The sequence below is a fragment of the Akebia trifoliata genome, chromosome 8 (assembly GCF_017979445.1).
Source record: "Akebia trifoliata isolate Shusen 1 chromosome 8, ASM1797944v1, whole genome shotgun sequence".
In the NCBI taxonomy this organism is placed as follows: domain Eukaryota; kingdom Viridiplantae; phylum Streptophyta; class Magnoliopsida; order Ranunculales; family Lardizabalaceae; genus Akebia; species Akebia trifoliata.
This window is the reverse complement of record NC_141382.1, coordinates 36,220,779-36,247,144: the sequence shown is the minus strand read 5'-3', so window position 1 is coordinate 36,247,144 and position 26,366 is coordinate 36,220,779. Positions and strand designations below refer to the sequence as shown.

At 35.0% G+C, this 26,366-nt stretch overlaps 1 protein-coding gene across 2 annotated transcripts in view; it reads left to right on the top strand.

The window, feature by feature from the left end:
• LOC147396627 (aspartic proteinase 36-like) overlaps positions 1-16,106 on the top strand; it is a 30,048-nt gene extending 13,942 nt beyond the window's left edge. For both annotated transcript variants that reach the window (XM_086451612.1, XM_086451611.1), the window contains exons 5-10: positions 6,383-6,545; positions 6,631-6,704; positions 9,998-10,088; positions 11,832-11,904; positions 14,999-15,070; positions 15,850-16,106. In XM_086451612.1, coding sequence (XP_086307738.1) covers positions 6,383-6,545; positions 6,631-6,704; positions 9,998-10,088; positions 11,832-11,904; positions 14,999-15,070; positions 15,850-15,998 — 622 coding nt within the window. In that variant the 3' untranslated portion in view covers positions 15,999-16,106. The remainder of the gene's footprint in view (positions 1-6,382; positions 6,546-6,630; positions 6,705-9,997; positions 10,089-11,831; positions 11,905-14,998; positions 15,071-15,849) is intronic.
• The last annotated feature ends 10,260 nt before the right edge of the window (positions 16,107-26,366 follow it).

Below are 26,366 nucleotides of genomic sequence, written 5' to 3'. Positions count from 1 at the left end.
TGAATCGATTTTGGTTGAGTTTCAACGAAAAATCAGCAATTCGGAAAAGTATCCGAATGTTGAGTTTGATTCTAATTTTTTTTTTGTTGCTTCTATATAGTATGTATACTCATTTCCTACCTTTATTTCATTAAAAACAATTAAGTATTACTTTAAGTTCTTTAAATAAATAAATAAATAATTCGTTTTCAATTTCGACTTTGAAAAATCATTTTTCAACACTTAGTTAAATTTTCATAGATTTTCAGCTTTTATGTCTTATGGTTTTATCTTTATTTTCGAGTCTCTCGACTCAACCAAAACCATCGAATGGAATTGGTTGATGTTTTATGGATTTCGAATTACTTTAAAAGTAAAATTACGTTAATAGATATGTAGGAAATTAGATGATAGATTGATCGATTTAATTGATGGATGGATAGAGAGAACGTATGTTCTCGACTGATTGATGGGACAGTGCCTTCAGTTCTACGTAGTAGCCATGCTATGTAAAACGTGATAGATAGATAGAGGGATGAGATGGTTGATGGATGGAAATGACAGATAACTATCACTGGAGGGCACTACCAGATTTTGTTTGTATTTTCGATTAAAAGAAATGATATATTATATACAAAATAAATTATTTTATTTACCAGTAAAGGTTTGTAGAAAACCCATAAAGAGTGACGCGTTGCTGTGTATCCGGAAGCGGCGAGTCAATCTAGGATAACACTAGATGTCATATGCTCTTCGGTAGTATGGGATACCTTAGAGCATATTACAGCTTATGAAATCCGGGAATTTCTCTTACTTATTTCCTGGGGAACGTTGCGTGTAAAGGCGGTCTCTGTATAGTGTAGAGCTAGGCGGGGTTCACATGCATTGCCTCTTGATAGGCTTCGACGCGAGGGGTCTCCTGGGCTAATTAGTGATCACTTTTAGTCTGTAGTCGTCAAACGGTCAACCTCACCGTTAGTTGAACTCAGTATTGGGTTCTTGGTCAACGGCCAATCTGAGCCGGATAAATTGTCATCCAAACGTGGTATGCTAGACCGGCCACAAAATCAGATCTATAACGATGGGATTCCACATCGGAGGTTAAGTTTGGAATATCGTATTGCCATAGCCGAGGCGGTTATATCGGCGTGTTCCTCTGCTCTCTTATCGATTACACCGCCGTGTTCTTATTATATATCTTTTTTTTATTTTGTAATGATTGATAGATGTTTTCATTTAAAAGATGCATATTTTACTTTAAATGATTGAAAATGATAGATTGAAAGTTATTATAACTGTTTACTGAGTATGCTTAAACATTTATCGTATGTTACATTATGAAAACTTGCATTATTTAATTGTTTTGATGATTACTCGTGCATGTATGACTCGCTGTTAGAACGGCGTTCATCCTGCTAAGTAACATTCCCCTGTTACTCACCCTATTCTTCTCCTTTCAGATTATTCAGTTATTGAAGAGCCGTTCTTTGAGGAGTCTTTTGAGGAAGTCCTCGAGGAAGAACAAATTGATGTCTTGCCACCACCGTGTCTTTGAGGATTAGTAGGGAATCCTAGTGGTTTTTGTCTGTAGATAAGAAATATGTTAGTTTAGAAATTTTTGTAACCTGATGAATTATGAGATTTAGGATCTTGACTTATATCAGTGTTTGTCGATTTCTTTCGCTTACTCTAGACTCTCGTATAGATATTAGTCAAATGTTTATTCTGCTGCGTATATTTTCTTTTCATAAATATTATTATTTGTGAATGTTCTATCAGGTTGTGTGATTGATTACCTCACACCTCAAGATTCTGATTGATGAATCATAGGGATTCGTGTTGGGATTTCGGGGCGTGACACCTATCTTCATTTTTCCTGAAAAATAGTCCTTTCCCTGGATTTTTCTTGAGATATCTTAATATGCAATAGACTATATCAAGATGTCTTTGACATGGTGAATGCATGTATTGGTTGACCACACTAACTGCAAATGCTATGTCAGGCCGAGTGTGTGAGAGATAGATTAGCTTTCCACAAATCTTTGATATCTACCTGTATCTATTGGATTTCCATCAACCAATTTCTTTTTTCCGCTTGGTTCAATTGGTGAATCTATGGGTTTGCAACCGAGCATACCTGTCTCTTCTAACAAGCCCATCGTATCGTATATTTCCTTTGTGATATAGAGATTTCCTTTTTACTCCTTGCAACCTTCATTCTTAGGAAATATCTCGTGGTTCCCAGATCCTTGATCTTAAACTCCTTTGCCATAATCCTCTTAATTTCTTCTATCTCTTGAAAGTCATCTCCAGTAAGTATTATGTCATCTACATACACGATCAAAATTGTGACTTTCTTGTTCAATGAATGTTTAACAAAGAGAGTATGATCAGATTGCCCTTGCAAGTATCCATAACTCTTGATCACCTTAGAAAATCTTTCAAACCAAGTCCTAGGTGATTGTTTGAGACCATATAAAGATCTTTTCAATCTACACACTATTTTGTCCTATTTATCTGCACAGAAACCAGGTGGGAGACTCATATACACTTCTTCCTTTAGCTCTCCATTCAAGAAGGCATTTTTTTTACATCAAGTTGATACAGAGGCCAATCCATATTTACTGCTAACGATAAGAGAACTTGAACAATATTAAGTTTTGCAACTAGAGCAAACATCTCTATGTAATCTATCCCGTCCGTAGGTTTGTGTGAAACCCTTTGCCACCAATCGGGCTTTGTATTGCTCTACTGAACCATCTGGTTTAACTTTAACTGTAAATACCCACTTACATCCAACCACTTTCTTGCCTTGTGGGAGTTCCACCAAACTCCAAGTCTCATTTTTCTCAAGGGCTTGCATCTCTTCTAGCACAGCAGACTTCCATTTTGGAACAACCAAAGCCTCTTCAATTGTCCTGGGAACATCAAGTCTAGAAAGATTTGTTGTGAATGCATGAAATAAAAGTGGTAAATTCTCAAATGACACAAATTTGGAAATTGGATGTTTTGTACATGACCTAACACCTTTTCTAAGAGCAATGGGTTCATTTAGCCTATCAATGACAGTTTCAGGATTACCTGAGGATGAAGGATTATTTCCAACCATAGGTTCAGATTCAGGACAGTCCGTAGTGCCTGTGAGGTTTATTTTCTTGAGAATTTTTCCTCCAAGAGTAGACCTGTAGCTTTAGCTAATGTGGAGTTGGTTGTGAAGATGGCTTTGGTTGTGGAAGTGGCTGTGCAGCTGGCTAAAGATGACTGCTGAGTTTCAAACTTTATTTCCATTAGGACTGGAATTGGGGTTTCAATTATGGTTGATGATAGTGGTAACGGAGTTTCTTCAGTTATGGTGTCCCATTCCACAAACGAGCTTCTTTGGTATTCTCCCCCTGAAGCAAAGTGTGGGAAAAATATGGTATCTCTTCAAAGAAGGTAACATCTCGGGTAACAAAAGACCTTTTTGTTTTGGGACAAAAGCATCGGTATCCTTTCTTTGTTGGAGAATATCCGAGGAATATGGTATTTATGACTCAGAGATCAAGTTTGGAATGATGTTGCGAATGATCATGGACAAATGCGGTGCAACCAAAGGTTTTGAGAGTAAGGTTATTGGTGAGAATATCAATATGTGGAATTTGGGTAGTAAGAACAAATAGAGGGGATTTAAATTTGAAGATGCAGCTAGGTCTATTGATGAGGAAGGTAGCGGTTAAAATGGCATCACCCCCACAGGTATTTGGGTACATTCATCGTGAACGTAAGAGCACGAGACATTTCTAGCAAATGTCTATTATTCCTTTCTGAAACTCCATTTTATTGTGGTGTGTCAGTACAAGAACTTTGATGAACAATTCCCTGCTGTTCAAGATAATTAACCAAAATGGACTGAAAACATTCACCCCCATTATCAGTTCTTAAAACTAAAATTTTCGTCCGAAATTGAGTTTGAACCATATTGTGGAAGCTTTGGAAATTTTGGCTAGTTTCAGATTTCTCTTTAAGCAAATAAACCCAAGTTACCCGTGTATGATCATCAATAAAAGTGACAAACCATCGTTTTCCATTCAAGGTTGTTACTCTAGATTGGCCCCAAATATCACTATGAATTAAAGCAAAAGGCATAGAGGGTGCATATGACTTTGGTGAAAAAGGTACCCGAGTATGCTTAGCAAATTGACAAATATCACAGGCAAATGAAACAGAGTCTTTATTTTTAAAGAGAGTTGGTAGCAAAAACTTCAAATATGGAAAACTTGGGTGACCAAGTCTATGATGCCACAAAATTATTTCTTTATCAGAAGAAACCGAAACAGATGACACTCCAGACACTAGTGATTGTCGACTCTTAGACACTGAGTTCTAAAAAAAAAATAAAGTCCCTCATAGACTCTAGCACCGCCAATCGTCTTCCCCTATGATAGGTCCTGAAATTGACATATGGAAGGATGAAAATTAGCCACAATTATTTTCATGTGTGAGTTTACTAATAGACAACAGATTGCATTTCAAAGCGGGAACATGCAGAACAGAATGAAGAATAAGGTCTTTAGAAATTTGTATTGAACATATTCCAGTAATTTTAGTTAAAGACCCATCTGCAATCCTAACTTTAGCAATACTAGGACACTAAGTGTAAGAAGAAAAATGGTTAGAGCAACCTGTCATGTGATTAGAGGCACCGGAATCAAAGATCCATGGTTCTTCGGTATGAACCGAAGATGTTAAGGCTGAATGGTTACCATTGTGAGATGTGGTGCACAATCCTATATTGGAAGTCGGCTTAGGTGGTGCTGGTGTTGGAGTGAGAAGACGATAGAGTTGCTCGAGCTGTTCTTTATTTAGTGAAATTGAAGAATCTGCAGGTGGTTGTTGTGTTGGAGGATCTGTTCCTTGTTTATCCTGCGAGACTTGAAAACCTCTTCCTTCACTCAGCTTCCGAGGAGTCTAGTTTGCTGGTTTTCCATGAATTTTCTAGCAATTATCTTTGGTGTCCAGGTTGTTTGCAATGATCGCACCAAGGTCGACCCCTTTTCTGTTGATTTTCGCTGCTGAATTGTGGTCCCCGGGTGGCTTAAGCAGAAGCCTTTGTGGTAGCATCATTATTGGAGTTTCCCCATGTCAATTTTTTTCGGCTCTCTTCTTGCTCAACTTTTGAAAATACTGCACGAACATCTGGTAGGGGCTTAATACTTAGGATTCTCCCACGAACATCATCTAAGTTCTTATTAAGACCAAGCAAGAACTTGTAAACTCAATTTCTTTTCAAAATCTCCTTGTACAGCTTGTGATCTTCAGCACAGTGCCACGCTGCTTCGTAAAAAATATCTAGTTGTTGCCAGTGACATGATAATGTGTTGAAATATTCAGTTACACTGAGTTCTCCCTGGCAAAGGTTATGTAGAATACCTTGAGTTCGAAAATTTCTTAAGTGTTCTCCTTGTTGGAATAGCTCCGCTTCACGGCATCCCACATTTCCTTTGCAGTTTTGTAATACATGAAGTTTTCTCCCATTTCGTTATTCATGGAATTGATTAATCATGACCTAACCATACTGTTCTCTATTTTCCAAATTTTAAACTTTGGATCCTTCTTATCCGGCTGTGCAGCATCACCAGTGAGGTAGTCTTCTTTTCCTCTTCCTTCTATGAACATCATCACGGATTCCGTGACCATTGGACAAAATTCTGTCCGTTGAATTTGTGACTTGTGATTTGCTGAATGGGTGCTTCAAATCCATTGGTTGGACTTGGATTAACGGCCCCTGATGAAGTAGAGGTAACCTCGGACGATGAGGATTCTTTTTCGCTGGCCATTCCGTATTTTGGCATTACGTTTGGCAGAGTTTAGGTTCAGAGAGTGGCTCTGATACCATGTAGGCAGATTTGGATAATAATCTGCTATATTTTATTCATTGTGATAGAAATACATTTAAATAGGCCGAAAAACCAAAGCAGGTTGACTAACAAAGTAAAGAAAAAATCTTCCTAAGAATCCGGCAGATTTGTGGTAACAAACAAATATGTTTTTTATTAAATAAAGAAAGACAATAAAACTAATTCTAGTCAACCGGAATAATCGATAAGGAAAGATTTGAATATTTTAAATTAATTCAAAATCTTCCTAATTGATTTATTCCAACAGAATCTAATCAAATCAATTTGATTTGATCTGCCAACAAGAATAGTATGTGTTTATCCTTATTAGGTGCTTCCTACATAATTTCATTGGGCTGTTAAGAAGAAAGTTTGTGTGGCAATAGAAGTTCTTTTAATTTGTTCTGCATTTTGCCTATTTAATCTACATGTTTATTCTTATTCAAGGTTCTTGTTTTCTTTTCTTTAATCAAGCCAGATTTTTGTTTATAGAGTTCCACATATTTATGGATGTATGGTCATTTTAGGTCACATTACAATGTCAATCTGAAGACAATTGACGTTGGTAAGACTAGTCTACAACTTCCCACAGATGTATTCGAGACCAAAGGCCGGACAGGGACAATAATTGATAGTGGTACAACCTTGGCTTATCTTCCAAAGGTGGTTTATGATCCACTAATAAGTAAGGTATGATTCTGATGCTTGTTCATTTGGAGAGCCTTTCTAGAAAAATGCTTAACCTTTAGTTCTTGTTTTGTTGAATATTTTTTAGATAATGTCAAACCAGACTGATTTGAGATTAGATACTGTCGACAATCAATTTTTATGCTTTCAGTACAGTGGAAGGTATGTCTCTTGTCAACATCCCTTACTCCTTTTGAGGGGCCTGGTTTAATAAAAAGGTCATTACATTATTCAAAGATGGAGAATTAACTATGAATACTCTTTAATGCCTTAAAACAATTCAATTTATTTCTTTTTTAATATTCAGTTTTATTAGACTTTGCCTAAACCTGGTTTAGTTATAATAGGCTATTTAAGATATAAAAAAAAATAATGACACCCTTTATGAAAGAGAATAGATCTTTTTTTCTTAATAAGTTTATTATATTTCTCTTTTTTTAATGTATCATATTACATATCTGGTTTTTTTTTTTTTTCAACGTTCACTTAAAATGCTGTGTTCATGAGGTTTATGCCCCATTCCTTTAGGCATGTCTCTCATGCTTCAGATCATTGGAGCACCTTAATGTTTAAAAACGTGCTGAAATCCATATTGTTGATTAAGAATGGCATTGATCTAACTACTTGTTGATACTTGAGGATTGTTGTATTTCTAGTCTTAGGTTTCAATTTCGTTGTCTTTTTTCAGTTAATCTGGAAATGAAATTTTTTTTCAGTTTCTCTGGAAGTTCTACATTTTTAATAGAAATAATAGAAGTATTGTGGAAATGATGAAAAGACTGAAAATTGGTGTTAAAACTATAGGTCATTTTAAAAAGATAGGGTTTCAGTGGACCTTTAATTCTTTGCAAGCTTGCAGAGGTGGAACTTTGGTTGCAGCGAAAACTACATCCAGTCATTTACTTCATAATGAACATACCATCTCTCAACCAAAGTTCTATGAGGAGCAAATTCATACTTAGAGAAATCATCTTTACCTCAAGTGGTTTTGGAGGCCTAGTTTGTAAACACTACATGTGTGAAGCAATAAATCATCTCTTTTTACTTGACTTTCCTGAACTTAATTTTGACCTCAATTCACTACAAAAACGGTAGGGGGTTGAGTAGGGGTCATCTGGGCTTTCATAGAGTAAATCGAAAATTATCGAGGGATCTCAGTTGAATGTCCCAAATATTAGAAGAACTGACGAAGATTATCGAACAGGCAAGAGGTTACTGTGAATTAATCCAACAGAGTTATATCCCCAAGATTTCTAGATTCTCCAGATGAGTTGGGGATAGCTTGGGTTGAAGAAAAGTGTGTGCATCAATTTTAAAACCTTTGATCTGGTGCCACACTGTCTAGAAAATGTGAAAGGTATCTAGGTAACGGATCCTTCTCCCTAAGGAGTGCACATGGATGAAGGAAAACTTAACGGAGACTTTTTTGACTAATTCTTGAGATTTGTAGCGAGACGGATATGCAAAGATGGGATGGCTCATATATCATTATATATATATATATACATAAATATTGCATGTACATCACGAGGGCGGCTCTTTCGCTTCCCAAAGCACTTTCCTTTATACACCTTGGATTCATCACATTTTCCTCTCATCTCTCTTTCTTCCTCGCTTCTCCTTTCTTCTTCTTTATTCGTCTTTGCTCTTCAATGGAGGAAGGGTTTGGCGACAATGATATCTTGGTTGAGACATGGCAATCTTTTGTGAGAGAAGGCCTCTTCACTCGCAAGTACTTGGATTGTTTTGATGAGAATGGAGGTGGTCCCTATCAGAGCTATGGTGGGGTTTCCATCGTTTTCTTGACATGTATCCTCAATACCCTCTTTTCGGTTGGGCATTTGGAGCTGAAGTTAACTGAACCAGTGATATTAAGGTTTCTTGGGAGTTGTTTGTAGAATCGTTGTTTTAGGTGACAAGATCGAGTATATCCTTGGGGAAGTTGATCATCTTACTCATTTGGTCATGTTGATGAGGGATTGTAAGAAGATTGGGTTTAATGTCTCATTCTTAGAAGGCTATTTGAAAAGGCTTCCCAGAGTTCTCAAGTGTCGCACCGGCATTCTTGGAGCTCAGGCAACACAATTGGAAGAAAATTTAGATTCTTTGCGCGATCGTTCCTCTTTCGCCACAGATATTCAGAGGGTTGAAAAGGAAATTGCCAAGGCTCATCTCGTTGATCCTCGTGAAGTGTCCTTACTTGAGTCTTGTTTGATCAGACTTAGCGTGGATTTTGAGGATGAAGGTGCGTGCGGATCCCTTAACGACTTGTTGGCGGTTCCTTTTCTTTTGCTACTCTTAGGCATGAGAACCTTTTTGAGGTAGAGGAAACAATAGATGTTTGGCTTACTAAGTTGGAGGTTGAGAGTGACAGCGAATGATGTGTACCCTCCCCCCCCCCCCCACCCCCCTGCTCTCTTTTTTTGCTAGGCTGTGTTTTCTCTTTTTTGATTTTTTGAGTATATTGGGTCATGTGAACACCCCCCTCCCCCCTTTTTTTTGTAAGGGTTTCACCCCTTATTCTTCTCAATATATATAAGTTAACTTTGGCTTCATTCTCTTTCTTTTTATATTTTTCTGTGTGGACTTGTTTGTTGTCTCACTTCTCTTTTCCTTCCCTTACACGTTCTTCCATGATGGGTTGTAACGGCAAGAAAAGGCTTTCTCGAGCTAAATCGCCAATGTTTACTGTTCCGATCATGGTTGGTCTCATGAATCCGGTGATCCTTACACGATTCTTGGAAAACTTGGAGTGGGTGACTCCATCAAAGGTCGTTGGCTTCGACGTGACGAATCTAGTCTTTCTGGTGGAGAGGAGATTTGGGTTACTGTTCCACAACTTTTGTAACTGAGTTGATCCATGTGGATCAATTCTATTGGTTGAATGATTTATGGTACGCACAAAAGGGAAAGAGAAAGGTAGGCTTTAGTTGTAGTTTGCAGGTAAACTTTCCTATCTCAGAAATAAATTGGCATTATAGAAAGAGATGTATCAGAAGTGGGTTTTGAACCTACGACCAAGTTTTGACACAAATCCTACTTCTTGTAAAAACTAAAAGTAGAAACATTTTCTAATTAACTTATATACTTGAAAGCTTTAGTTACAAGTTAATTTTATGAAGATACCCTTTACTATGTGAACGAAACACACTTTTATGATATTTTCTACTTTATTCAAAGTCTCAAAAGTGCTTTCTAACCATGTTACGAAGCCCAATCATAAATTTTATGCATTTTGTCCTTCACTTACTGAAAAGTTGTTTCTGTAAAGATAAAGTTAAAGTGCATGCACTTTATTACTCCAATCCTTTATGTTCTTTCAAATTATTTTCCTTTGATGTATACTTGCACTATGGAACACCATCTTTTCTCAGTTATCACTATAACTTACCATTTTCACTGAATTAATGCCATATTGATATGATTTTTGCTGCTCCTTTTTTTCTTTTTTGCAGCGTGGATGATGGATTTCCAACTGTGACCTTTCATTTTGAAAATTCAGTTCCACTGATAGTTCATCCTCATGATTATTTGTTCCAATATCGTGTAAGTAAATTAAATCACAAATTTGAATGAAGTCTGCATCAATTTTACTTCTTTTGTGGTCGATTGACATGTTTGATCATTCTTTATGGTGCTTTTGCATTTTTCATGCTACAATTTGATGAACTGTGCTGTGAACTTTTTGGTCTTGATAAGCAAACCAGTGGAATTTTTCTAATGGAAATTTTATTTTGTATGCTAATTTTTTTATTTTTAAAGATGAGCATTTATCAAAAATCATAAAAGAAGGGATAAAGTGAGCCCACCCTACAAGATGTAATATGAGAATGAGCCCAAACAGCAAGAGGACCCAAAAGCACAATTCCTCAATAAATTTACATGGAACCTTCAAAAGTGGCATCACAATTGAAAAAAAGAGGTCATGAACAAAAATATCAAGGAAATAAACTAGAATTGGGGTCCATTGGAACATATTCTTTTTTCCCTTTTTCTTCCATTGTTTCTACTTGTCCTAAGGAAACCTTGAATTCTGTTTCTTCCAAAGGTTTCGGCCTAAAGAGAAAGGAAAACATCTCCAAATGATACTGTCCCATCTGTTTTTACCTTTAGCCATATCAAATAGAGTTGTTCTTGTCTATTTTTTTCTATTATAAAATTTCAGGCACCTGTCAATGCTTAAAGTTGCCTATCTTCCTCTTTAGCCACGCGATGGTTGTGTTCTTCAGTGAGTGGTTCGCTGCTACATCTTTCAGAGCCCAGCTTTCACTTAACTTTGCTGCATTTCTACCTTTAGCCATATCATATCGAGAATTTTTTTCTCCCATTTTTCTTATATAAAACTTCAGATTCCTATCAATGCCCAAAGTGGAACCTCTTCCACAATCTCAAGGGTCTTCAATGTTGAATGTGTAACATATTTGCTAAAGTTGTATGTGGAGAGAGTTTCCTGAACTTTAGGGGAGAATCTGTAATATGTACCCATGTTTGGGTTATGTACAGTAAAAGACTCTTTTAGTTTTTCAGAAGATATTATGTTACTTTGGATGGAATGCTAGGTTTACTTTGTTGGGTCTTAAGTTAGGTTTTAGGCTTTCTTTTGTGTAGAAATAGAAGCAATAGAACATGTGTTAGATCACTAAGATAATGCTTGTCATTCCTGTGATGATCCAAGAGGTTATATGTTTTTAAAACAATTGTTGTTGTTGGAGGTGGTGGTGGTGTTAAGTGTTTTACTTTTTTCTATCTTTAATTTTGTTATAACTACACAGTAGCATAATGTTCAAGTTGAGTAGTTATGTAAAAAAATTGAGTCAAGTTTTTTAACTAACTTGAGATTGACTTTTTGAGTCAAGTAAAGCATTCAAGTTTCCAAACTCTAGTCTAGGAGGTCTTTTTCTCTGGTCTAGTGTTTGAAGATTTAGTTACTGTTTTAAGAAAGATGTAAGAATAATTGAGAACAAAACCTATGACTCCATATGGAATCCTCTCCTTAAACCTCCCAAATCAAATCATTATATGTGAATGCCTATTTAGAGACAAATGGTTAGGTTGCCAGAAACGATGATATCCTAAAACTACTCTTACGAATCCAAGAACTACAAAAACACCATTCATAACATGGTATACTTCTCAGGTGGAATAGTTGCTGATCATTAATATGGTTTAGTTGCTCATGTATTTTCTGATTTGGTTATTTTCATGATGTTCCACCTTAAAATTTTTTTTTCTGAATTCAGCTTTTCATATGTTTGACTTCTATTTGCTGTTTTCGAGGAATTTTCCCAGGATCAATGGTGTATTGGTTGGCAAAATAGTGGTTTGCAATCCAAGGATGGGAAGGACATAACTCTGTTGGGAGGTAATGTGCTAGAAGTTCATTAATGCCTATAGTAATCTGAAGTTGTCATATTCTTGAAACAATGAAGTCTAATTAATATGCAAAAAAAATCAGGGTCAAACTTGGTTGGAAATACCAAAAGACCCAAGAACCTTTTTGAATCTATATAATAATAATAGTTACATATATATGATTTGTCTAACACGGCATCATCATGTATGCCCGAGGTGATGTCCCTTCAAGATTCCTGAAACTTAGCCGCATTCATACATGATATACATGAGTATGTTTTTAGCATGTGGAGGCGTGGGGCAGGACACTTCAATGGCCTAAAAGCGTGAGGTTTAAGCCTTGTGACACACCTGTTTAAATGAGCACTTCAATAAAAATAATAAAACAATGATAGCGTAGATTTCAGAAAAGAATTAGGAATACTTATGGAAATTTTTTGATGTATTTCATATGGCGACAAAGAAGTTTTGTGTAAGTAGCATGGACTTTTAGAAAATCGTGAGGTATTTGTGTTGCAGAAGTGTCAGATTCCATTGTTCCATATCCTATGGTGTGACACTTCTGGGTTTTTTTTTTTTTTTTAGCACATTGACTAATTTTAGCAATTATGGCTTCTACACTTTCCCACATTTTGGCGAACATTTTGGCAAAACATTTTTCAAAACATGGGTTAGAAGTTTTGGAATGGGCTGATTTTTGGTGAGGATGATCTCTACGGTGAGGAGATCATCATCACCAAAAATCAGCCCATTCCAAAACTTCTAACCCCATCAAAAATGGTTTACAAAAAATGGACGGTCCCTGATTTTTCAACTTGTAAACATGGGGCTAGAAGTTTTGGAATGGGCTGATTTTTGGTGAGGATGATCTCCTCACCGTAGAGATCATCCTCACCAAAAATCAGCCCATTCCAAAACTTCTAACCCATGGAGGACAAAAATGATTGGCTAAAATGTTTGGTGCTGAACGGGACCCATATATATATATATATATATATATGATAGGAGCCTTATATGTATGAGACACAATATGAAATTATGTGAAAGAGTGTTCAAACAAAGATTATGACAAAAACCAAAGATATTGGAGGTCGAAATTGGTTTTATGCTTAGGTCGAAATTGGTTTTATGCTTGGGAGTTTAACTGTCATGGCAATCTTTCTATTTAGATAGATGATGGAGAAGTTTGTGTTGAAGAGGAAGAATCTCCAAATGATTTTTACTAATTTAGAGGAATCATGTGAAAAAAAAAATATATCTAGCAAGATAATTGTGTTTTTTTTATTAAGTGGATATATGGACATAATTAACAGATGTAAGAGAGAGAGAGAGAGAGAGTCTTTGAGTCTGTATCTGTGCTCTAGTTAAAGCTGAAATAACTGTTCATATTCAAGAATAAATCATTTCGTATAAGTTATTTGCAGATGATGTAGTTTTAGTTGAAAAAGATAAGATAAGGTTTTCAATGTAAAACTAGTAACTTTGTGGAGCTGCTTTAGAATTCAAGGGCTTGCAAATAAATACGCCTAAGAAGAAATATTATGGGAATGAATGGAGAAAAAACATCAGTTCCGGATGGATTCTCATTGGCTTTTTCTAAGTTCTGTTGGGAAATCTTGGGTGACCATTTGATGCTAGTAGTTAATTGACTTCCAAGAGAGCAATTTTTTTAGACAATTGCTCCAACAGCACCTCTAAGGCTATGATTCCCAAGAAAATGGGTGTTGAGGATATTAAAGACATTAGGCCAATAAGCTTGTGCGGGGTTCTCAAATACTTGCTCCTATTAGGGCTGTCAATGGATCAGATCAGACCCGAAATCTGATCTGTTTTGATCCGATAACTTTGGGTCTGGATCGATGTCTTGGATTCCAATAAGGTTTTGATTTGATATTTTATTTGATCGGATCTGGATAAACCATGTCCCGGTCCAATAATATGTTAGAAAGTATATAAATTATATTATATGTTTGTTGAGATGTATGAAGTTTAGTTAGATTTTGTATATAAAATTGGGTTCAGCCCGATCCTATTGTTAATGGATCGGATGTGGATCTTAATATTGAGTTCCGATAAGGGTCCGATCTGATACTTATCGGAACAGTTCTGGATCTGATCCGGACCTGATCCATTGACAACCCTACCTCCAATGTGTAGATATATTAATAATTTATTTATACATATTTAAAAATAAGAATATGGTAAATAATTGACTATAATACTTAATAGCAATAATTTTGCATATTACGGTGTATATGATGCTATTATTCTTATTTCTATTTAAATAAACTTGTTTTCCATCATGGGGCTCTCAAATACTTGGTCCAATATGTGATAAAACGTTGATTTTTATTTTTTTACATTACATATAGTTGTTTATTGTATTTTGACAAGTGTACTCATAATGTTTTTTTTTTTAATAATCATTTTGTACAGTTTCAATGAAAATTTCCTCACTATTTCTTTCATTTCTACAACATTTCCAGAAAAATTGAATTAATTTCCACACCGATCAAAATATTTCCATTTCCTGGCTGATCGAAATTTAGTACCTTTCCTATTACTCCTTTTGGTCAAGGGGCTTGGAAGGAGTAAAAATAGAAATTTTATAAATTGAATTCAGAAACTTTTGTAGTCTTTATAATGCAATACGTCGGATTTTAATAGAATGGGCTTTTAGTTGGAGTTTCAAAACGTCATATCTGAGGACTGTTTTATGTAATTGTGTTTGGTTTTTTTCTGGAGGCCTAGGCAATCGTACTTAGGTTATGGCTCATTTTCTTGCATATTCTTTTTTTGTAATGCTTTTTTCCTTCTTTTTTTTTTTTGATAAATAAAATTTTATTAATAAAGTCTTCTTTTTTCCCATTTTTGTGATTCTATCTTTAATATAAAACAATTCTGCTTGTCGACACGATTGACCACCCGGGATGTGGTTCTCTGAATGTTGATAGTGGTATTTCCAAGTCCCAAAGGCAAGGCAAGGATTTGATTAGAGCTTGATGAACCTGATTACTGACAAGACACTACAATAGAAACTTAAATTTCACATTGTACTCATTTTTCTTGTAAGCCATCCATTTATTCCTTCATTTTCCATGCAGACTTGGTACTATCAAATAAACTTGTCGTATACGATCTCGAAAATCAGGTCGTCGGATGGACTGATTACAACTGTGAGTTACGCTCATTTTTTTAAATGATTTATTCAGTTATTCAAATAATATAGTTAAGGTGTCAGGTCATGACTCAAGAGTGGCAACATTTTGATCTCCACATAATCATTTGTGAGAGATCTCCCTCACCCTCTCTTCTTTATTACATGCTATTGTGAGTTGCAACTTGACAAAATTATTGTCCATACATGGATCCTTGAAATAGTAGTGTTAGATGTGAGTGTAATATATATGTTTGTCAACAAATGTACCGACCTATTACTGGAATTTCAGATACATTTGAAATGTTTTTTATTTTCAGAGATAATTGGTGTGTGGTTTGATGTCCTACTAATGTGAAAATGGGATTGGGTTCAACTTGAATTGTATTTCTTGGTATTCCAAATTTGTTTGTTTATTTTTATTTATGGTTAGCTAACCATACGTATAGAGTCCCTACTATTACTAAGGAGAAAATTGTACAATAAAGTATCCGTATTACATCTGGTGTCAGTTTCCCACTGTCATCTGATACTCTATAATCCGAAGATAGCCTAAACCTGCTAATGTTGAGTTTAGGCTTAATTATATTATTGTGCTTTCATCATGATCTTTTTCTCTTTCTTTGTGTGTGTGTGTGTGCGTGTGTACAAGTACAACACACCAAAAGTGTGTGTGCGTGTGTACAAGTACAATACACCAAAAGTGAAAGCAGGAATTCTTCTATGTTAAATCTAGTAGGATTATTCCATTTCTTGAGAACTATAACTTTACTTTTGACAATTTCTGATTGATTTCAGGCTCTTCAAGTGTTAAACTACAGGATGAACCGTCTGGAACAGTTTATGTAATTGGTGCTCATGATCTTTCCTCTGCTAGCAGTCTTGATATGGGGAGGGTTATACTATTGTTGTTACTAACTGCCAAGTTGCACAGTTTGTTTTTTTGAATTGTTGCAACTATTTGGTTTACACAATCCTCATTGAATATGTTGTATATCACAAACTTTTTTTATTTTAGAAGTGTGCTTGCTAGTCTAGTGCATGCCTTAGTGTTCTTTGATTGTGTTTTTCGCCATTTTTTTAATATTTGGTGTCCTTGGTTTCAGCCTCTTTTAAGGTGCCTTTCACTTACGGAAAATAGAGATGCATAATCTTGTTTACCTACACATGAAACACTAGAATTATGTTCATGTAAAACTACCTCGCATTGGATCCTGACTAAATCATGGGTTTCGAACATTTGCCTTAATTTATTATATAGTTTCTCGAAGGCATCACGTCAGGTACCCCTGTATCTGTATCAGACTCTTGACACGTGTTCATGTCAATGTTTCATTGGATAGAAATTGTTGGTGTCTTCCTTGATTACATTGATTCCTTACCCGAAGGATAGTATTATTGATAACATACTCTTATAGTTACATGGTAGGAAATTGCATCGAATTACTACCTATTGTTTAGATTTTTTCTTTTTCTTATCTATTTAGATGAATATGTTAGAAGATTAGGGTTAAGGAGAGGAGGAGGAAAATAGATAAGAGAATGAGTTAGTCACTCCCAATAGGGTTCGACCTCGTTTTTATATTAAAAATGTGGTTGATCGTGTGGACATAAGTATTGGGTCCACACAACATTAAATACAAACTCTAACACTCCTCTTTAAGTTAAAGCATACAAATTTGACACAAATTTGACATGCCTAACTTAGTAGAAAAAGTAATAAAGGAACTCCTAAACAATGGTTTTGTGAGAATATTTTCCAACTGATTTTTTGATTTGATGTAGATATTTTTTTAGTAGTCTATCATATCATGGATAAAGTGGCAATCAACTTCAATCAACTTGGTTCTTTCGTGGAATATTGGATTACTAACTATATAACTAACAATTTGGTTAAATATATAGGTGGAGACACCAAAATTTAAACAGGTCCTCCATGCAAAGTGCTTAAAAAATACATAAAAATTGGGATGGATTTAAAATATCCAAATCCTCAAAAAGATTTTTATTTTTTGAATAAATAACCAATGGCCCCCTCTCGTTTGGCCCATGAGTTAGGAACCTATCCTTCCTCTAAATCACTACCACCTCACCTCTCAACTCAACCCAATCCTACGCATAACCTAACCCAATTAAATTCAATTCAACACCTAAGCCCAATGATTACATCTAATCACCATAAGAGATCAATGATCATCAAAAAGGGATACATGTCACCATCACAACCCACCTCCTTAATCCATCTACCAACCTTACATATTTCTCTAAAAAGTTAATCTACTCACATTTCAACCCATACCCATGTCATAACCTACTCCCATCGTTCTTTCTAAATCCCTCATCACTAGCTATACCCCACACATTTTTTCCCTAATAAACTCACTTAACACATACTCCACACATCTTTGACACATGTCACCATCTCCTCCACCCTTCCTAAAAAATCAATAATCACCTTCTTACACCACCATTTTTCTAAATAAAACATACTCTAGCCAATTCACTTTACACGCAACCCAAATGGATTGAAAGATCCAACCTATTTTTTTGTTTTTTTAATCGATAAAGATAAATTTATTGAAAAAAGAGAGCGAGGGGGTCAAGGTGACTAACCCAAGAACAAAAAAAAAACAACAAGAAAAGAAAAACATCACAAGGAAGAATAAAAACAAACAACACGCGGTGGACGAGTTACTCTCACGAGAAAATCTTCAAAGAATACTCCCTTAAATTCCTTATGGAGTTTGCTCCAAGAGTACAAGAGCTCCATAATAGAAATAATGAATCCTTCCGTTGAAGAACATTTCCCTTCAAAGATGCACCGATTACGCTCCGTCCAGACACTACAACAAATAGTAAATGGAGATAAGAACCATATAACCGTTTCAAAGTCGAGAATGAAGCTCCCCACGCCAACCACAATTCCAAAACCAACTTGACTGAACGAGGAAAACAGCCCACTACCCCCAAATAAAGACAAAAAATGAGATCACATGTGATGTGTCACCCGACAATTAATGAATAAGTGATCCACCGATTCTGCCTGGATCCTGTACATACAACATTGGTTTGGTGAAATAAAATATCTTCTGATCAACTGGTCCAATGCTGCAAGTATCCCTAAAGCCGCCAACCAGACAAAGACTGATATCTTGGGAGGTACCTTACCACCCCAGACAAAAGCATGAGGGAAAGCCGCTGTACTACTTGGAGCAATGCTGTCATACATGGATTTAATCGTGAATTTTCCATTCCGGGTTCTAACCCACCATCTCTTGTCTTCTGAGGAATTCTACACATAGTTGTTCTCCACCCTAAGAATCAGTCTCCCTAGTCTATCCACCTCCCAATTATTGAAAGTTCTTCTAAATCTAAAGTCCCAGTTAAGCATGTCATTTTTGAAACTCTTGAATGCAAATACAACTTGATTCTTTTTCAGGGATAAGTCCAAAAGATCTGGAAAATAGTCCTTGAGAGGGCCGTTCCCACACCATCAGTCTTCCCTAAACCTCACCTTGGTCCCGCTCCCAACTTTACATTTTACTTTGCTCTTAAATACCGTTAATCTTCTAAGGATGTCTTTCCACACTCCGTACCCCAAAGAAATCCACTTCCACATATACCTTCCCCTTAACCTCAAGTTTCATATATCCCACCTATAAACCCCATGCCATTATATGTCTTCCCACACTTTCACCTCATTTTACCCCTAAAAATCTCCTCCAAAGTCCTATAAAACCCTCTACTCTCAACACAATCTCACTCATGACTTGAACTTTCTATCAAACCTCACTCTCTATCAACTCTCAACTCTCTCTCAATTCACTCTCAACTCCCTTTCTCATAACCTTTACACTCATACCCTTCAATTACTGAGAGTCCTACACATCTAAGATCAAGGCAAATAAGCTCATCACTTGAAGGTCAAGAAGAAGACTCAAATAAGAAGAAGAACAAGGTAGAGTGTGGACAATAAAAACAACAAAAAAAACCTTTCTCTCCCCTCCATAATTCCCCCTTCTACTTCTCCCATCTCCTTTCTTTTGTTTCTATTTTTATTTTAGATCGACTTTAAAATGTAATGCAAACCCTCCTTTACTTCTGATAGAATGGACTTCGGCTCAGTCGAAAGGGTGGGGGTTAAAAACCTTTTTACAAAATATATCTAAAAAACTTCAATGCTAATGCACACACCACAAAAATATTTCAAGACCAAGGTCTTGGGCCATTTTCTTATGAAAATAGGCCCTTAAACAAAAGGTCTTTATTTTTCAAGATTTTCCAAGGCATGGACTATGATAAGACACCTTCCTCAATAAGGAAGACCTCCTTGGTTTAAATTGAAATCGAAGTCTCTCGCACTCGAGGGTACAAAATCGATTTTTTCAATTTTTATTTTACAAAAATTGACCGAATTTGAGGTTACCACCAAAGGTGGAAGGAATAAGGTGTCTAACACCTTCCCTATTCCCTAATATGGACCCCCTTACCTAGATCTTAAGTGGATTAATAGTCCTTATCTGTACCAGAGTTGTTAACAAAAAATAATTTTTCAAAACTATTTTTCAGGTACCCATTCACACCATTTTCTAAAAAAGAATGGTGGCTACTCCAAATCCAAGTAGGAGAGATCTTCAGACTTGAAAATCTCATGTCTACAGCTTGACGACTCCGTTGGGGAATAGTAGGTCCGACTGATCATTTTTTTTAATTATATATGTATCTTCATTTGTTTGTTTTTCCTACTAATGTTTGTTATGTTTCTTTTTATTTCTCATGTTAGGGGAGAATGCATATAATATTTACTTACTTTATGTTTTTTTTTTTTGTACAAATAAGTTGTAAAGATGAATATGCTTTTCAAAATGCACATGCACAGAAGCTTCACAACCCCCTATACGATCACCCCCTCCCTTGTTCAAAAGTTAACCCCAAATGTCGGTACTCTTATGTCCCTCAAGATCGTTAGCAACAGATTGAGTATCCAAGAATTTAAAATTGTTTTTAAGTTGTTTGTTAAAATTAGATTGGATTTAAAGTACAAAGATTTCTGGATTAACGTTGTATATGTGGTTCGACCTTTACTTGTCAAGGTTTTTTTTTTTTTCTTATTTTATCATCATCTATAACTTGAACAAATTGGTGTCGTTGCCAAGGATAACGGTATAATCCAACATCTTTTATCTGAAAATCCGATTTAATTTTCTATCGATCAAAATTTTATTTTAAAAAATTTTGAAAAAAATATCACTAGATTCCTAAGTCAATACGAACAAAATCTTAAAATTTGAGCTAATTTCATCAGAATTTTACCGTGGTGCCTTAGTCAACTGAAACACCACGGTCAAACCTCAAGATTCACATTTCAAAATTTTACAAAATCTTTCTTCGGACTTCTAGATCTCAATGAACATATAATTTTTCTAGAATTCTAACTTTGATGTTTCTTCTATTTTCAGCTGAAGGATTTACAAGCAGTAACGTGGTTAAAAAGTTTTATTTCACCACTCGATTCCGATTCTTTGACGAAGAAACAAAGACTTTTTTTTATTTTTTGTTTAGATTAGATTTGTAGTAGGATTTTATTTTAAAAGTTTTAATTTTCTTTTTAGAATTTAATTTTAATTAATTTGAGAAGGCTTGAACTGTAATAGAATTAGGAGAGGACGACAGTGCGACGTAACTGTCTCGATACCTCAGGTTCGTTCATCGAGTTTGGTGTCAGTGGCCCAAGTCGACTCAATTCGATCATTTCCCGTCTAGAACGGCAGGTAAGACTCGAAACCCCCACAACTCTTGTAAGTGGGTTTTTGTATTGATTTTGAGTGAGTTAATTACACACTTCTGATTGCACAATAGTAAAAAGGGCATCCTTACGAGGATGATACAAACAACATAAGAATCGGATTTCATCACCGAGTTCATGTCCTATTAGGAGATTAATTCACATAAGCCCAAAATTAATTAAAATTTGGTTAGACTTTACCATTGGTCCCATCGAGCTCAATGGGCAAAGCTAACATGAGTTGCATCAATTGCACTTCTTCATTAGAGTTAGTGCCTAAGCAAAATCATGTCCCTTTGTACTCTGTTGTACTAGGGGATAAATTACATCTATTCTAGACGAAGGGGTGATTAAGAGTACCCTTGCTCAGCATTGCACACCACCTCTCATCTGAAAATTGCACTCGCTAAGTTTGATTTCAAAGAACTGGGTTGGAGGCTTAAGTTATCCCTTTGAAATAGTTATGAGCTATCTAATTTAATAGAAACTGTAAACACCCCATTGGGAAACTGTAAACGATTCCCAATGATAGATGTTTATTCCATTGCTTTATTTTGTTACCAGATATGTTTCAAAAATCCGGATGAGGTATCTTGAACTGACAAAAATGTAGAAACCACGCTACGCTAGGAAAATATAACTCCAAAAGCTTAGAAATCATCATTTTTCAGACAAAAAGAAGTTTCACGATAAAAATCACTAAAAATAATTAAATTACCAAAATATCCCTAACCTTAAAATATCCTTAGAGCCTACGTTACACTTAGGAAAACACATTCAAACACGTAAAATAACAAATCGAAATCAAATAAATTATTTTGCCAATTTTCACAGAATTCGACAAAATTACGAAAATGCCTCTCATAAAGTTCACGATCATTTCACACAAAAAACTTTATAAATGACACAAACCAATATTTTCATTGAATTCCTTACGAAAAATTGATTATAAAACATCCTGGAACATAAAAAACCGACTTAAAATCAAAAAGTCATTTCCGAAGGCAAAACGGTAATTTCACAATTTTCATAATTAAAATTTTTGAAATTAATAAATAAAACATTAAATAATGAAAGTGAAACATTAATGAAATTAATTTAAAATTTTGAACTAAAAAAATCGATCAATCAGGCTCTTAGGCAAAATTGTTGAGGGTTCGCAAGATATTTCTTTAAGGACCCCTTCATTTGGAAGTCCAAAGAATTAAAGATATCATAGAGGGTGGTTCTCCAAAAAATTAAAGTCAACCGAGCAAGACTAAAGTCAAGGTATTAAAAGTCAATCAAATAAGACTAAAATCAAAATTAAAGTCAATTAAGCAAGACTAAAGTCAAAATCTTAAAGTCAATCAAGTAAGACTAAGGTCAAGGTATTAAAGTTAATCAAATAAGACCAAAATTCAAAATCATAATAGAGTTCTAATTAAATAATAACTCTATTTAATAGAGTTCTAATTAAAGTATAACTCTACCTAAAACAATTCTAATTAAAATACAACTCTACCTAAAATAATTCTAAATAAAATACAACTCTAACTAAAAGAATTATAATCAAATACTAATTCTATCTAAATCAACCCTTAAAAAAATCTATAAATAGGGGTCCTCACACCCTATTTTCGTATCAAAACATAAACCCTAAGAGTAGTAGGTCTAAAAGCCCCCCTAGCCTCCCATAAACCCTAGTTTTGGAGTCCCAACTCCTTACCTAACATCCCTTCTTCGATTTTAGCCTAAAAAACACCTAAAAGCCCTTCAAAAACACTCCAAAATCCATAAAAAACTCGAAGAATCCAGATAAAAAAAGAGATACCTTACCTCGGAGATCAGAAATCAAATTCGGAGACAGAACGAAGCAAGGAGTACGATACAAGAAGTAGTTTTTGTCGGATCTGAGGGAACAAGGTTTTTACTATCGGAAAGGTATAATTTCTTTTTTTTTATTATCTAGGTTTTTTTAGCAATATAACTTATTTGAAAAATTAGTAGAGACCGGCTTTGGCTGGGCAGGGTTGGTACCTAACACCTTCCAACCCCGTAATGTGATCCCCGGATTTAGTTTTTTCTGTTCTAGATTAGTTCTTTATCCGTTTAGAGTCATTGATCGGTTCCTAAACCGTAATAACTAGGTGGCGACTCTCAAACCTCAAGGGTCAAAAGCAGTTCCGCGCACCCTGCGGATCGAGAGCGCTTTCAGAAACTCATAAAATACTGTGTGAATTTCTCCCTATTTTCTGTACGAGTCTATAGTATATTTATTAAACAAAAGTATATACAAAACCTCAAATAGATTTGCATCATCATGGAGTTCAGGAAAGAATCATAGACCCCATGCATCTTATGTGATAATTATGGTCATTCTCTCGAGTGTTGTCCGAGTCTGCCAATTGTTCATGTTATGCATGTCAATAAACGTAATTCTCAAAATTCTTATTGGATGCCGATACCTAGTTCGTTCGACCAACCATATCACATAAGCAATTGGTTTCCCTCGAATACCATATCTTGTCAGAACAAGTTCACTCAGGGTAGTCACTTTGGTAATCATAATGATTTTTATATGCTTGACACCTCGATGATGAATTCAACCATAATTCCCCAACAACCCTATGATTCTCAACAATTCTTTGAATATAAAATTATAAAGTCAGAGTCAACATTCGATTACTCATATTTGTCCTATCATTCATCTTCGTCATTAAAGTCCATGATAACTGAGTTGTTAAATCAACAACAACAGTTCCAGGACATTGGTCAAGCCTTAGTCAAAATGGATACTCAATTGAGCCATCTAACACTATCTTTAGAAGGAGGGAAATTTGATCAATTCAAAAATGAGGATATCTCAATTCTAGAAAATCCATCATTCTTCCAAAATAACATTAATGACTAGTTCCACTCTTTTGAGGATTTTAATGATTTTCTATCAATAACTGATAATTCCTTCTCAATTGAAGTTCAATCACAAACCAATGAATTATAGTTTTAACCAAAGTAATGGTGGAAGTCTAACTAGGTCAGCTCATTGTGTCCTTAGAAGAAAGAGAGACTAGCTAGTTTTCAAATGAGATAATCCCCGAGAGTCAAGTTGTGTTTCAAATTCCCAATGAGCAAGATCATCATACAAATTTGGTTAAGGAAATTGATCCACCATCAGAGGAAAATGTTGTCCAGGAGGAATCAATAAGCAATTCTGATTTGTTAATCATACTAATTCTAACCATTTCCAATCCAATTTCGTATCACATCCAACCTATCATTTCACAAGATTGTAAAGATCCTTCCTATCTTTCAACTTTCATTCTCTTAGAGAATATGATGGTTAAAACTGTTTTAAAAAGGTGATGACACTAAAAATTGAGGACAAACAAGAGATGTTGATCATTTTCATGTCCTAACGATGGTCCAAATTTGTCTCCTATCATTTGAGGTAAGATCGTCGTGTCTGTCAAATTAGATGTTAGAAAAATTCTTAGAAATAAGACCTTTTGATATGTACGACTAAGGACGTTAAACTAAGCGCTTCTTGAGAGGCAATTCATGTGTTTTTTTGTTTTTGAGTAGTATCTATAGGATTTCTTTTCTTGTAATTTTAGGCTTCTACGTAAACTTTAATCTCCATTCTTTGTCTCAATTTGAACTCACCAAAAATGGGTACAATGGTTGAAAACTTTGAATAATATTATTAGAAAATTTATTTTCCACTTTGAAAATTTCCTGAAAATTTTATTTTCTTGGAATTTTCAAATGAAGAAATTTACTTTCCTAAAAAAATCACACTTAAAAACCCTCAAACCCTACTTTATTTCTCTTCTTCCCTAAGCTAACTCTCAACTAAACCAATCAACCAGCGTTACTAGCACTACAAACTGATAAGCAATTGTTGATTGAGAAGTAAAGATAGATATTGACCTATATTGAAGATAAGAAGGCACGTGCGAGTGCTCGAACCATTAAGAGTTCAGATTCAGATTAAAATGTCTTTCTTAGATTAGGATTTATTTCGTTCTTAGATTATGATGTTTTTAATTAGTGTAGATGCCCCATTTTTGCATCCGCCTAACTTGGCGATCTATCACCCGATTGCTGTGGACTTCTAATGTCGAGGGCAAAGAACTCGAAAGCTTATGAAAGGCCTTCTTCCAATTTCCTATGTTTTCCTCCCAGTTTTTCTAATTCTACTTTTTTTTCTTCTTGCCATGCGACATAGAATTACGCACACTTAGGACCGCTAAATCATACACTCGATTTAACAAGTACGCATGATTAGGTTTGTCGCGCATTTTGATAACTTAGAGATATTGCAACACTAGGAAAAGGAGATCCTAAGACTTAGAAACAATTACATTGGAACTAAAAGAAATCTCACGCCAAAATTCAAAAAAAAATTGACAAAAATTGATAAAATGACAAAAATACCCCTCATGAATTTTGAACCTTCGAAAAATCTCAAAAGTACCTTCATTGCCTTTATAATATGATTTTGAGTCTAACGGGATCCAAATTGACAAAAACATAGAAATTTACAAAAAAAATACAAAAATGATCAAAATACCCTTAATGCTTGATTTAGAAACCTCATACTAAGGAAAATCGAAAATTTTCACGTGAAACGATAGAAAGTTCAAAAATCTCTAACTTCAATAAAACAACCAACTTGAAAACTTTTAAATTAAAATTAAAAGTCAACTGATCAACTAAAATCAAGATTAAAAAATACTTAATCAATTGAATTCAAGTTAAGATTTAATCGACCGATCAAATCGAAATTAAAAATTCAAACAATCAATTGCTTCAAAAAATTTAAAATCAAATTGAAATTGAAGTCCAATCAAGTCGAAATTAAAATTAAATTGATTAATCAAAATAAAATTTCATCAATCAATCAAATTAAAACTCATTTCAAAATTCAAATTGCAATTTAATTGACTAATCAAAATTCGAACTAAAATTTAATTGACTAATTAAAATTGAAACTAAAATCAATGAACCAATCAAATCAGAACTTTAACATTGAAAATCAAAATAAATATTTAATTACATTGAAAATCGAGAAAAATAAAATAAAATTTGATCAATCGCCACTTAGTCTAAGGAGAACTATCATGTTGTGAGTAGCGTGGAATCACCACTCTCATTCTTTTAAAAGAAAAGTGGAAAGAGGAAAACGTGAAAAGAAGAAAATTTTGGAAACCAAAAAATTAGAAAAAATGTTTTTTTATTAAGGCTACTTCTCACGTATTTTGGGGCCTAAAAAAAAAACTCTCCCTCTCTCCCTACCTCCCTCTCTTAATCACGCAAACTCAACCCTCTTTTTCCTTCATACTCATAACTTCTCTCTACTAACGCCTTCATTCACACTCCCAGCCTTCTCAATTCTGCTTTCTTCTTCAGCTCAATCTAACAGAGCCACAACTTCTTTCCTTTCTTCTTCAACCCACTCCAACAGACCCACGATAGCCCATCTTCTCTATTCTTCAACCCACTGCAATAGAGCTCACTCCAACAGACCCACAACAACCCTTCTCTA